Source organism: Echinops telfairi, unplaced genomic scaffold, assembly GCF_000313985.2.
Source record: "Echinops telfairi isolate 266 unplaced genomic scaffold, ASM31398v2 ScPeMD7_7458;HRSCAF=8496, whole genome shotgun sequence".
In the NCBI taxonomy this organism is placed as follows: Eukaryota; Metazoa; Chordata; class Mammalia; order Afrosoricida; family Tenrecidae; genus Echinops; species Echinops telfairi.
In genome coordinates, this window is record NW_022111358.1 from 46,426,550 (window position 1) to 46,439,972 (window position 13,423).

Below are 13,423 nucleotides of genomic sequence, written 5' to 3' on the forward strand. Positions count from 1 at the left end.
CCCAGCCCCCTCCTTTGACTTGGAGCCCATAGGGGAGATGGGGCCTGGGTAGGGCCGGATGGGGGTGGTGGTAGTGGTGTGTGTGTGTGTGTGTGTGTGTGTGTGTGTCTGCTTCCTCTCCGGGGGTCTAGTGGTCAGTGCCCGAGCACATGAAGAAAGGCTTGGGATGAGATGTGATGAGCCGCCCCTGTGGGTGCCCCAGGGAACAGGCTCTGCCGGGCCTGGTGTCCTTGTCCCCAGCCATCTCCTGACCCTGTCAGTGCCAGGCTCAGGCAATGTCTGCCTTCAATCCTGACATCCTACTGTTCCTTTTTGGGGCTTCCTCTGGCCCAGACCATCTGTGGGGGGGAGAGGGGGAAAGAGCTGGGGCACAGTGGGTGGTGTTGGTGTGTGCCCCACTGGGGTGTTTACATGATGGCCAGGGCTCCTGGGCTGCTCCGTGCCAGGTTCCGGAGACTTGGAACACGAGAGAGGCAGGAGCGGCAGGCGGAGCCCCTGTGGAGAGCACCTGGCTCAGGTAATTGTCCCCCTAGGGAGATGGCTGCAGAGAGAAGGAGGAGTAGAGGCGGGAAGCTGGGGAGGGGGTGGGGCAGTGGCTTTAGGAAGGGCCCCCTCCCCAACTTGTTCACAGGACCCACTCCACCCTCCCTGGCAGACAGCAGGGCATGACGGGAGGCTGGGGCCAGCTTTTAGCCCAGGGTCAGGCCTTAACACACTGCCAAGTTGTGGAATTCTAGGACTTGGGACAAGAATGTGTATCCTCCCTCTCTCCCTCCTTCCACCTAACACTTTCTTCAACATTGGTTAAGGCCCATCTCACGTCTAGCCCTGGTCTTAGCTGGGCCTGCTGTTAGAGCCAGTTTTTGAGCCTGAATCTCTGCACCCCTAAACCCCTCTGGGACCTGAGTGTTCCCTCCTCTCTCTCAGCAACTCGAGGGCAGGGCAGTTCCAAGAACAGGGCTCTGGGCAGATGGCCTTCAGCCTGCCCTCAGCCCATGTGGGCTGCAGATCTGGGGTGGGCCTCCTGGGAGGGGAGTCCAGAGCTGGGCACAGGGAGGGGTGGGGAGGGTACGGCAGCCTCCCGCACCTCCCCTACCTGCCAGGTGGGGTCTGCGTGCCGGAAGTAGCAGAAGTTGTCCGTGATCCACTTGTAGATGGCCGAGAGTGTGATCTTGGTGGCCTTGCTGGCCTGCATGGCCATGCAGATGAGCGTGGCGTACGAGTAGGGTGGCTTCACGTGCGGGTTGGTGGCATAGTCCACGTCGTCCGGGGGCGGGGCCTGCAACCCCGGGGGGGCGCTCCTGGACGTGCACGAGGACGTGGGCTTGCCCGGAGTGTGTGGTGGCCCCAGGCAGGCCGGGTCGGCAGCCAGGGGGGACCCTGGTGCAGCCGAGCCTGGCACCTGGTGGTAGCCGTGGGGGTCGGCGCCCCCCGGGGGCAGGGTGGGGGCCTTGGCGCTGAGGATGGAGAACTCCTGTAGCCACTGCAGACTGGTCAGGCTGTCATCCAGGGCGTCGGGCTCCTCCAGGCCACCCTCGGGCAGGGCCTCCTCCGCTGGCCCCGCACCAGGGAGGCGCAGCCAGTTCTCTGCCATGTCTGCGCCGGATCTCCGAGGGGGAGGTCACCATCCACAGGCTGACCCCCGCGGCTCCAGTTACGCGGCCGCACGGACGCGCGCGTCCATCTCGCGGCCCCAGGCCGACGACTCCGAACGAGTGAGTGGTCGCCTGTGGGGACCGCGGGGGGCTGAGCGCTCTCCCTCATCACTCCACGAGAGGAGTGAGTGGCGGGGTCGGGGGCTGAGCAGGGCCCGCGGGCTCCGCCGCCAAGTTGGCCGCCTCTCCTTTCATTTCTCCTCGAGAATTCAGAGGGGGCCCTCCGAGTCAAGCGGGGGTGGGGAGGAGGAGGGGTGCCCCGTTCTCGGACGAGCGAGAAACCAGTACCCTCCCCAGCAAATGGGAATGGGAAGGGAGGGGCTAGCACCTTGGAAAGAGCTACTCCGTGAGGGGGTCCCAAGAAAGGGGACGGAACGGGACAGACGGACGGGGGAAGTGATCCGCAAGTCCTCACATATCAGCCCCTGGACCTCCCACTTCCTCGGGGACCCACGGGGGCGCGGACTAGGGACCTACCCCCTCCCTGCTCTTGGCCCGCAGCCCTCCCGGTCCCTTACCTGGCTCTCAGTGCAGCCCGGGCCAAAAGAAGGTTCTGGAAGTAGTTCCTCCCACCCCCCGTGGCTCTCTGCCCCCAGCTCGAGGGCCCCACCAGCGCCCCTCGACGCCCCCCCGCCCGACAGCACCTCTCTGAGCGCCCGTGGACCCGGGACCGGCATTAAGTAGCCGCTCGGAAAGGCTTCTCCAGCTGCCATGGCGACGCCCCGCCCCTGTAAACAGCTTCCGCAGCTGCTATTGGCCAGATCGCCTCCTAGGAGACCGCGGCCCTTCCCCGCGGCAATTCTCGGGCTCTCCCTCCTAGGGCCGCGCTTTCTGGCCCGCCCAGCCCCCGCGCCTTCCCGCCCGCGGGCCCTGCACTCCCGCCCGCGGCGCGAACCGCCGGCGCCCGCCGCGGCTGGGGGGGGGCGGGTCTCTCGCTCGGGAACCGTATCCTTGGGGTTCCCGCCTCGCCTCGGGGGGCTGCGAGCGGCACCTTCTCAGGTTTCCGTGGCTTTCCCTCTTCCCCGACCCTCCTTTGGTGTCCGGTGATGCCACCTGCGCTCGGGCCCGCAGACGCGCCACGCCGAGGCGGGCAGGGCGACCGGTTCCCGGCAAGCGGCTCCCCGCCCCACATCCAGTCCAGAGCTGGAACTCGAGGCTTCCGGCCTAAGCGCAGTCCCTCCCCCAAATGCAGTGGAGGCCTCCGGAATACTGCGGACTGGCAAATCGTCCCAGCGGGGTCATTTGCCCCATAACCTCACCAGCTTTTTAAACGACAGGGACAGGGGAATGTGTTCCGCCCTTCTCCCTTGCTCTGGCCTCCCTCCTGTCACCAACCTCCCAGCTCTTTAATTATTGAAGGGCTGCGCTGCGCTCTGGACTTCTCCGGTTTAAGGCGGCAGCCCAGGGGGCGAGGGTGGGGTAGGGCTCTGGCCCGCCCCCGCAATGACCGGTAACTCCCGTGGGAGCAGCGGGACTTCCCCCACTCCTTGCAGATCGCCCTGAATACCGACCCCCACAAGCCCTCGGACACAGTGGGTCACGAAGAAGTCACCTTCCTGGTTACCAGCGCTCCTTCCCTTGTAAACAGTTTTATTCACGTTTGAGAATCATGCAGCAATCCATAAATATTGCATCCTTCACGTCCCCGCCGAGGTGGCCGCGCCCACCCGTGTCCTCCCGGGAGCTAGGGAGTGCGCAGCAGCGGCGTACACGCACTCACACTCCGGGTGTGTCGGTGCAAAAGCGGAGAGCAACCAGCATGCCAGGGCAGGCAGGGGGATAGGGCCCTCTTCCTCTGTGCTATGCCCAGGAGCTGCCCCCTGTGGGAGCACCCACTTTGGGGAGGGAGTGGATAGAAGAAAAAGGCTGGGCATGGAAGCTGGCTCCTGGCTCCATTGGAAGGCTTACACCTGAGGGGCCAGGAACCCATGGCTTCTGGGCCAAGCCTGCCTCTGAGGTGTCCAGCTTTTCTGTGTCCCAGAACACAGAGCACCCGCACAGGTGGGGGAGGGTGGGCAGGCCCTTTGTATTAGAGCAACAGGAGGGAGGGGAACGCTGCCCACCACCCTGGTTGTCAGGGGCCAGGATCCCCACCTGTTAAAGGGAGCTGGGGGCGGGCAGAGGGGGTAGGGAAGGTCAAGCCCATCCTGAGGAAGGACCCAGATCTTCATGGAGGGGATGCCGATAACTGCCTTCTCTAGAGTTCCCTGTGGCTACTGTCTGTCTGACTCTCCTGCAACTTGGCTCCTTAGGGGATCTCAAGATCACACCACACTGTCACTGCAACCTGCAGGGAGGGAGGTGGATCTGCCAGCCCCTACCCCCGCTCAGCCAGGGAAGCTCCCCTGTTGCTGGGTGTTTACGGAGCCCCAACTTCAAGGAAGTCGAAATGGGATTATTGCTCAACGTATCTTGGTTAGACATGAGAGGGGCTGTAAAATGTTGGGGGAAGAAAGGAATTAAGTTGGCTTGTAATAATGGCGTCTACTGAGGTATTCCAGAGAAGATGGACTGTGGAAGTCCAGGTAGGAGTAGCGACCCAGGCTCATCTACGCTGCGGCCCAATCAGGACAACGGCCCTCCTCTTGACCAGGGAGGACAAAGGCCATTTCTTCCCTCCTGGGCTACTGCCACAAAGGGTCCCCTGGGTGCTGGGCGCCCTCTGAAGAAGATCTTTCTGGGCTGCTGAGGTCCATGGGGAGGGGAGTCTAGTGCTTTCTTTCTCCGCCTCCCGAGGAATTGTACGGGACTTGACTTCGCAAGTCATCTCATGCTCTCCTAAAGAACCACCTCCCCCAAAGCCTACAGCGCAAGCATCTCTCCAAGAGCTGGTGGGCCCCCACCCTGATAATGCCAGGGGTAGGGAGGGATGACTGGGCTTTGTCCAGCCTGTCCAAGGCTTTGGTTTATAGGCAGTCCCTCAGGGGGGGTCACACACGATTTGGACACCACCACCTGTAAATCTCTCAACTCACGAGCCCATGGAAGGCTCCCTTGAGTCACAGGGCCCCCACCTCTCTCTTCACCCATCGGACTCAGCAGATCTGGAAGGCAGGAAAGACGCTGCCTGGCACCTCTCAGGCCCTGCCACTGGCCCCAGGCTGTCCATTTCCTCTGGAGCTCTGAAGCCCATTCCTGTAACTATTAACTGAACAGAGTGGAGATGGGGTACCCGGGCTGAACCCTGCCCCCCAGGGCTGTGGTGAAGAGGAAAAATGTGGTGACAGCGTCTAAGAGTGCCTGGCATGTAGAAGTGGTCAGAACATGTGTTCCTGGAGGTGGATTCTTAGGAGGGACCATAGGCATCATGGATGCTCTGATGGGGAGGGTCCTTCTGTGACAGGGGACGGCTCTGGGACCAGGGCAGCTGCTTCTGCCAACACTTCAGGGACCACCTTTGCTCTGGGACTTGGAGAGGGAGACGCAGAGCCGGTGCAGCGTGCTCCTCCCTTCTCGCGCAAGTCCTTCCCAACCCCACCCAAACTGGAGCTTGAAATTGGCTGTGAGGTTACAGAGAATGTTCCAGAAAATGCCCAGTGGGTGCTTGTGAGGAAGTTGCCCAAACCTAGAGGTTTCTGGCCTGACCCCTAAGGAGAGAAAAGACATACAAGAAAGACCAGGATGTGGAACTTGGCTCTGCCTGACGCTCAGAGACTGGGGTGCCGAGGACTCCGAGTTGCCCGGCTCCCAGGAGTGACTGCAGCCGGGGAGAAAGCAGGCTTCCCAGTTCCTCAGGGCCGGGGCGAGGGGGGAGAGGTGGGGGGCTTGGGGGGGACGATCCACAGTTGCAGGAGGAGATGAGGCTGGGAGAGGGGCAGGCTGGCCACCGCACCAGCTGGCTTTTGCACAGGCTGAGTCTTGAGGAGGTGGCCCGGTGAGGACGGGACGGAATGTGAGGACAGTGGGTGGGTTGGGGTCCTCAGACAGCTAGCGGCCCCCACACGCAAGCCCTGTCCTCAGGGTCCTCCAGGCTGCTGGACGATAAGCGCCGGCGCTGGGTGCTCCGCCGACCCACAGCATTGTCATCAACCTGCCAGCCCCCTGGGGAAGAGAGAGGGGCGGTTACAGGGGCCAGGGCTCTGGCGAGGTGTGGACGGTGCCTCCAGCAGGGCGGCCCAGAGCTCGCAGGATGCGTGTTCCCTGAGTGCTGTATGTGTGCACAAGCCACCTTGTGAGAATTGGGAGGCGGAGCGAGCAGGGGCCCCCAGAGTTCCTGGTTTTGTGAACTTAGCCTACGGTCCACTTTGGTGTCTTACTTGTTGGGTTTCGCGGTTTGCTTCTATGTTGTGACCAAGAAGGACCTGGGTCCAGCTGAGCCCAGCAGCAGGGCAGGAAGAGGTGGAGGGCGTGAGAAGAGTCAGTAAATTTGGGCCCAAGTGTTAGTGTTTGCGCCAACACCCCTGCCTGTTTCTCCAAGGGGTCCCCCAGGTCTGTCCAAGGGGCGCCTCCTCTTGCTCAGCCTATGAGCAGCTGCACTCAGGCCCCAAACCCCAAGCAGCCGCCTCTGCTTTGCTCACCTCCTGTACCTGTCTGAGTGCTGTCCTCAGGGCAACCTGCTGGCCACAGCCTAGCGGTGGGACTTGGGCAAACCCCTGCTCTGAGCCTGAGTCTCATCCACAGCGGGAGAGGGAGAGCCTTAGCTCAGAGGACTGCTGTGAGCCACATGTGCCAGCTCACAGCCCGGCCCTCTGGCTGCGGTTTGACAAGTCAGTGGAGAGGCCCTTTCCCCAGGAAGGGCAGGCCCAGGGCTCCCCATCCCCATGCACTGCGGGCCTGGCTAGCCTTTCCTCCTCTGGCCACAGGGACCTCGTGAGCCTCATTTCCTGGCACCATCCCAAGCATGCACAACCTCGGGGTTCTCTCTCCTGAGCGCCTGCATGTCTCCCAGCCCATTCCTCACCCTCCACCGGGGTTTCATTCTCCGCCTCCCCCCTAGACTGTCAGTTCCTTCTGGTCCGGTGGGCGAGCGGCTGGGCAAATCTCATCCACTGCTGTGCCCGAGCCTCGCACGGGGCCTGGCCCTACACAGGCTGAGCGACAGCCAGTGCAGCAGTCCCAGGCTCACGGCACTTCAAGTCCCAGGGAGGGGACTCAGGAAAGGCTGGGGCCGCCTCAGAGGTCAGGCCGGCCTCAGACCAAAACTCTGAGGGCAGAAGCACCAGGGCCCAGCAGTGCCTGCGGTGATCCCACCAACATCCTGGGGCGGTAATCAGCCCTGAGGCCCTAGCAACTGTGGGTGCTGGTGGACCCTAGAGAGAAAGGCCTCTCGCACACCCAGCTGGGTCTGGGCAAGGGTCTGAGGTGTCTTTTCCCTTCCCTGGGTGGCGCTCGGTGTGACAGGATGGCAAGAAGGCAGTGTGGCCTTTTAGAAGCTAGCAGCCCCGACACACAGTGCGCTGTTTGTTCGCTGGTAAACGTGTTAGGTCTCATACCTAGTCCTCAATGTTTATGGGGCAGGACTCCGGAGCTGCGGCTGTTTGGTAGGAAAGACCAAAAGCAAATGGTAAACGAGAGAAGACACACATGCATGCACAAAGTAAAACAGCAGCAGCACACCAGGAACGGGCTCCAGGCATGTGACCCTCAGAAGCCGGCTGGCTGAACCCATACGCCACCCGAGAGCCCTGGCTGAGGGCCCCCACCAGCTCCTACATCTGGAAGGAGCCCTAACAGGTGGCTCTGTGGTCTCTGGAGCCTCAGTAGCCCACATGACAACCCCCCCTCCCCCCAGACAAGGACTCCTGAGGGCCCACAGTGGCCTGGCCTCAGTAAAGAACCGGGGAAGGCTGAGGAGGGGTTCGGAACTTGAGAGCTACCTTCTTGTCTGGCTAAAAGCCAATGCCCTCTCAGCAGGAAATGGAGCCTGGAGATTTGAATCTCGTCAGTGCTGACTCCTAGCGACCCCCTGTGGGTTTCTAAGACTCTGTTTAGGGGAGTCAAAAGTCTGGTCTTTCTCCCATGAGGCTGCTGGTGGTTTCAGACTGCCGACCATGCAGATCGCAGCCCAACCTGTAACCACTGCACCCACCAGGGCTCCTTCAGGGTGGGCAGGGGTGGACTTACTCTCCAGGGGGTGGGTCAGTTCCCTTATTGGAGAAAGGAGCTGGGAGAGTGAAGAGACCCCTAGGGGTAGATGTTGGTGACCTCTATCGCTTCTCTCCCGGTGGAGGAGAATCTCGGTTCTGATTTTCGTCACTGCCCTCCACCCCTTCCCAAGAAGGAGCAGCCTAGGAGCAGCCTAGCCGCAGGCTAAGGGCTTGAGGAGAGAGGGCTGCATTGAAGCTCAGGTCACTAGAAGTAGTTCTAGATTCCACTGGAGACCCTCTCTCCTACAGCTGTGTTTTCCACGAACAGACCCAAATAGCCTTTGCTTCCCCACTGCAGTCACGGCCAGACTGCTTTTCCCAGGCAGCCCGCCCAGACTCTGAAACGACACCCTGAGGACCGACCCCTGTCCACTTGGATTTGCACCCACCGAGAACCTTCGAGAAGCAGTCTCAGACACACAGCCCCACCTAGTGTGAAGAGCCAGAACCCCACCCTTGGTCTGGGGCTGAGAGGGGCAGGAGGCTTCCTGGGGAAGAGGCTGAGAGGCACAGGCCTCTGCTCCTCACAGAGGGTGGTGGTGGTGGCGGGGAAGGGAGCCTGGTAGCCTGGCCCTGGTGGGTCTCCCTGCAGAGCAGGCACAGGGGCATGGGAGGCTGGTGGTAGGCGTGGTGAGAGTGAAGGATGGGGGGCTCCCCCGGGGCTCCCCTTCTCATGCCTTCGTGAGGAGAGCGTGTCTGCTTGGCAAGGCAACAAGCCAAGTGGAGACCGCAGCATGAGCGCTGTCCAGACCAGGAACCAGCTGGCCTCGGATACGAGGAGCCAAGCCGCCCTGCAGGGGTCCTGGTCAGTGGTCAGCGGGTGTCTCAACTTCCAGCTGGGTGTGAGGAGGCCTATTTACTCCACAGGGACCTACCACAGTGCAAGCTCCGTGCACAACCCAACTGATGCGAAGAGCAGAAGCCGAGAAACGGTTCCGGTGGGAGGGGGTGGTGCAGCCCTCTGTCCCCTCCAGCAAGAACTCCTAGACCTCTGGGGAGAGAGGACCCATCCAACGTTGGGTCCCACTCAGCCTGGTCCCACTCAGCCACCACCAGGAAGGCTGTCTCCCTCGCTCGTTCCCCTCCCCCAACAAGCACCAGCAAGCAGGCTGGCAGGAGGGGGCAGGAAGAGGAGGGGTAAGCCCCATGCCCACCACCATGGGCAGCTCGAAGCAGAGCTTCCCCAGGCCCAGGGCAGAGCTGGAGCAGAGTGGCCACTGACCACCAACACCAATGGGAGGTGAGCCCCTGACCGTTTATTGTGTGGCAGGATGTAACTTATTCTCACTCCTCTCTTTCCTTGGACACTTAAGTGTCGTGGCTGCAGGCCCGGACCAACGGGGGAGACCTGTGTGGTGACTGGCGGCTGGCCACTGGCCGAATACCAGCCGGCTCGGGGCAAGTGGCAGTGTTGGCACAGATTGGACATAGACGCTCCACACGTGAGTTTGAAAAGAAACAAACCAGACGGACATTCACATTTGGTGGAGAGACATGGGACACAAATGGACAGACAGAAGCAGACCACAAGTGGGGAGGTGGGAGGTGCGCTTGGGCTGGCTGGCTGGGAGGCTGGCCGAGGGGCCCACGCTCCCTCCTCCCTCCCTGTGCCAGGGAGCCGGAGACACCACTTCTTTTGGCCTCACTGGGCAACAGCGACAGGAAAAACTCATGGGTGATGGCCGTTGGCCGAGGAGCCTTTGGACGGCTGCAGGCACGGAGGACGGCTTGCCTAGGGCCCAGCTGTGGGGGCTGGGCGCCTGGGGCCTGTGCCCCCCACAGGGCTGGTGGAGAGTGGCGACCCACAGGAGGGGCTGGCTTTCAACGCCTCAGGCCACTTCTCCAAGCGAGCGAGGAAAGCACTGGACCCAGGAGGTGGCTGTTCTGCGGGTGAAAGACAGCTTCCTTCCGGGCGGGGAGGGGCCTTCAAGAGGATTAGACCACCACCACGGGGAGCACGACCCCTAGGGGTAAGGCCTCAGCTGGTGCCATGGGGGTGGGGGTGGTGGGGGTGGTGTGTGTGTGTGTGTGTGTGTGTGTGTGTTGAACACGGTTCCTCTCTAGGAAGTGACCCTGGGTTTGGAGTTGAGTATGGTGAGATGGGTCAGGCCTGAAGTGATGAATCCCCTGACCTGGCCTTGGGTCACTCCTTGCTTCTCTGCAAACATGGGTCTCTGCTGACCATGCTTTGTCCCAGGGACGGGCTCATGCTGTCTTCCCTGGAGGGCTCCCTGTGAGGGGCAGGCCCAGGCCGCCTTCTGCGAGAATGGCCCCATCCTGACAGGGCCCTTTTCACTTTTCCCTCCCCGTCCTGATCTTCCCACTCAGGGGCTGCCCTTGGCAGGAGCTCCTCCAGGACTCCCCCCGCCCGGCTCACTTTCTCAGGGTTAGTGGCTGCCCGCATCCGAGCACATCCCGGAGCAGGGCAAGGGCAGGGGTCACGGTAAGGGACTGTCTCCCACCAAGTTCATGTTCAGCAGACGGCCACTCACCAGGTAAGCAGACCTCAGGGCACAGCTTATTGTCCAGTGCTTTCACGCTTGCGGTGTCAAAGTCATTGTTATTGTCACACTCCATACCTAGAAATGCGCTTGTCCTCTGGCCTGTAACGGAGTGAATGCAGTTAATAGCTGTCTCTGCTCTGCTGTCCTTAAAATGAAAGTCTTAAGGATGGAGACACACAAACCAAACCATGTGTGAAAAAAAAGACAGTCATAACTAAGTGCGTAAAGAGGACAGGAGAGGCCCCAGGCTGGGCGGGTGGGCGGGGCTGGCTTCTCTGGCCCGCGCCGCTGCCCCTTCCCACCATGGTTCTGCAGGGCAGGGGGGTGGGGTGGTGGTGTCCTGTGAGACCAGGGCAGAGCCATGCCATAGTGGCCAGGGAAGCTGCCCCTGCTGATGTCTCGGCCTGGGCCGTCTTGGGGACAAGTGGCTGTGTTCATGACACAGGGCTCTGCAAGAAGAAAAAGCCCGAAGGCAGCGGCTAAGTCCCTGGGTGTCCTAGTTCTGCGCCTTAGCTGACTTGTGCCCAGGAGACTCTGTTCTCCATGAAGTGGCTGACATTTGGGGGGAGTGGGGGGGTTTGTCTTAAAAGTTTGTTTTTCAAGCTAAGCCCCTTCCTTTATTTTCAGTGAAAGGGAGAAGAAAGCACAAACCCATCGTGTGGGACCCCTGTGGTGGCAGGGGAGGACATAGAGGAACCTATGACAGTCTCTCAGGCTGGTGGGCACAGCCTTACCATCCTCTTTGCCCAGGTGCCGGGCCGCATGCATGCGCCGCAAGTTCCCAGGCAGCGGCCAGGCCAGCCAGAAGCAGAAGGGACCCGCTGGCAGCTGCGGCCGGGCCTGTGCCCGGGCCCTTGAGTGCTGTGGACTGCCCTCCACAGGGCCCTCTGAGCAGCAGGGGAGCAGGTCTGGCTCTCTACCTTTTTTGAGTACCTGGCTGCAGGTTGGGCCCCCTCTCCTGGCTGCCCTTCCAGTGAGGGGAGAGGGCAGGCGGCTATGGAACACTGCCTGCGCTGAGCGGCTGCAGGACCTCAGCCCTGCCCGCTCCAACCCACCTCCAACTGTAACAACCTCAACCACTGCAAAGCCACACCGACCACGAGAGCGCAAGGAAGCAGCTGGTTCCAGCCAGTGCCTTGGGGCTCGCTCGGCAGGAAGGCAGTTGTGGAGGTGCCTGAGAAGCTCCAGAACCGACTGTATGTGCAGGGAGCACCCTGTGTCCCAGAGAGCTGGGGGTCGGTCATCCCTGACACCAGCTAGAATTCCTCCCCAGACACAGCCCGACCCCCCTGACCCTGTAAGGAGCCCCCAGGAAAGGGGTCTAAGGGTAGCCAAGGACCAGGTCGTTTACCAGCTTCCTGAGTAGGGGATCCGTGGTCTTCCTCTAGAACGTCGTTTCCCTACAGCAGAAGGAGGACGCACTGAGTCAGGCCCATGCTGAGCCTCCAGGCAGCTGAATACAGAGCCCACCACCCTCTGGTGGCCTCGCTCCAGGGCTGCATCAGGAGCACGCACTGCCCACACCTATGAGTCTGGGCCCTGGCCGGGAGGGACCCAGTCAGAGCCCCATTACAGGTGACACTCAAGTGGTTGGCCAGGGAGACCCTGTGTGTGGCCAAGTCAATCCAATCACACAGAAATCCTGTCAGGTCCCAAACTCTCTCCAAGAACTCCTCTCAGGAGACCTGGCCCCAGAGGAAGTTCTGTTCTCCTTGTGAGCTGGGTGTTCCCACCCAGCAGCGGCTCCATGGGAGATGGGTCTGAGCTGCTGCCTAGAAAGGCCCCTCCTGGGGGCCAGGGAGGGGACACAGAGGAGGACCCTGACAACACCCAGCAACAGCAGCGGGCTCTGGCACAGCGGTTACCCCCTGGCTGCCCCCTAGGTATTTCAGACTGGACTGGGGCGCCCCATACTGCCCCCTAGTTGTCCTTCAACAGCCCTGGGCGCAGTGTGGCCACTCTTCCTGCCCAGGCCATCAGCCTAGCCCAAGCATGGCCCGTAGGAAGTCTCTACTCACAGCTGCCCATCCCAAGTCCACCCCAGTCAAGGCTGTCTCCACGGGGCTACCTCTGCGTCCTGCTCCTCAACTGGGAGGCCAACGAAGTTGACATCTGGGGACTGCAGCGGCATCACCTGCGGACCAAAGACCAAGGGCAAGGTGACGCTCCCACAGCAGGGCCATGCCCAACCCAGCACCACTCCACTTACACAGGGTCCCCTAGATCTGGGAGAAAGCTTCGCAGCAGGGACCCCAGGGGACAGTTAGCTCCCCCCTCCATCTTTCCCTTACCTCTCCTTCCTCTGACGGGACCCTCCTTGGGGAAGGGAGGGCTTCACCCTCTTCTTCGGGGCCTGGGGCGATGTAGGAGCCGGACATGGAGGAGACGGTGTCGGAGCTGATCTGGGAGTGCTGGCTTTGAGAGGACGCCATGGACATGACCGACTGGGCCAGGCTGCTGCTGGCAGGGTCTTTGAGGCAGGAGGGGAGGGAACCAGCACCTCAGGGTCCTGCAGGGAGCAGAGCCCACCCCTTGCCCCCTGCTACATCCCAGTGCAGTGTGCGCCCTCAGGGTCCAGAGTCTTGTTTTCCTGGGCCGCTGGGGTCCAGAAAGAGTTGATGGCAGGACCGAGGTGAAGTCCCGAGACTGCCCACCTCACAGACAGACCAGGGCCCTGCTCCCCCAAGTACCTTCTGGGGAGGAGATGGTGGAGGAGAGAGGGGTCCCTGTGCAGGACGACTGGTCGACAGCTCCTGACGAGGACAAGGTCAGGTTCTCGCTGTCTGGGGTCACACCACATTCCTGCAGTGGGGACAGAGGGAAGCCACTGGGGCAGGCACCTGTGTGTGTGTGTGGGGGGGGGGCGCGGGAGGGGAGAGGCTGAGGGAAGCGGGGCTGGGGGCCCAGCTGCTCTTCTTTCTGCCAGCCCTGGCCTGAGTGAGTGGCGTCTCCCAGGGGACCGGTTGCCTTCAGTCAGCACGGCCTGCCCGAGGCCCAGCATCTGCCAGGCTGCACAAAGCCTGTGGCTCAAGTGACACCAGGCACCCAGCAGCTGGGACATGGGGACACCCCACTTTCTCCAGGACTGGGGACCACTCCCCTTCGGAAGGCAAAAGGACAGACACTAGAAGAGGCTCCTGTCTGCTGGGCTTACCTCTTAGATGCCCAGTGAGCTTGA

The 13,423-nt window shown here is 61.8% G+C and overlaps 2 protein-coding genes across 3 annotated transcripts in view; both read right to left on the bottom strand.

Annotated features, from left to right (window-relative positions):
* Window positions 1–1,718, bottom strand: part of FOXJ1 (forkhead box J1) — a 3,415-nt gene extending 1,697 nt beyond the window's left edge. Inside the window, exons 1-2 of the mRNA XM_045299504.1 lie at window positions 1,097–1,718; window positions 304–338 (exon numbers count right to left, since the gene is read on the bottom strand). Coding sequence (XP_045155439.1) covers window positions 304–338; window positions 1,097–1,594 — 533 coding nt within the window. The 5' untranslated portion in view covers window positions 1,595–1,718. The remainder of the gene's footprint in view (window positions 1–303; window positions 339–1,096) is intronic.
* A 3,387-nt stretch (window positions 1,719–5,105) lies between these two features.
* The window catches only part of RNF157 (ring finger protein 157), a 69,855-nt gene continuing 61,537 nt past the window's right edge, over window positions 5,106–13,423 (bottom strand). The window contains exons 13-19 of one of the 2 annotated variants that reach the window (XM_045299871.1): window positions 12,936–13,047; window positions 12,537–12,715; window positions 12,314–12,379; window positions 11,597–11,645; window positions 10,234–10,344; window positions 7,088–7,128; window positions 5,611–5,696 (exon numbers count right to left, since the gene is read on the bottom strand). In XM_045299871.1, coding sequence (XP_045155806.1) covers window positions 7,088–7,128; window positions 10,234–10,344; window positions 11,597–11,645; window positions 12,314–12,379; window positions 12,537–12,715; window positions 12,936–13,047 — 558 coding nt within the window. In that variant the 3' untranslated portion in view covers window positions 5,611–5,696. Of the gene's footprint in view, window positions 5,697–7,087; window positions 7,129–10,233; window positions 10,345–11,596; window positions 11,646–12,313; window positions 12,380–12,536; window positions 12,716–12,935; window positions 13,048–13,423 lie in introns of both variants that reach the window. The other variant, XM_045299872.1, reaches the window with a different exon arrangement.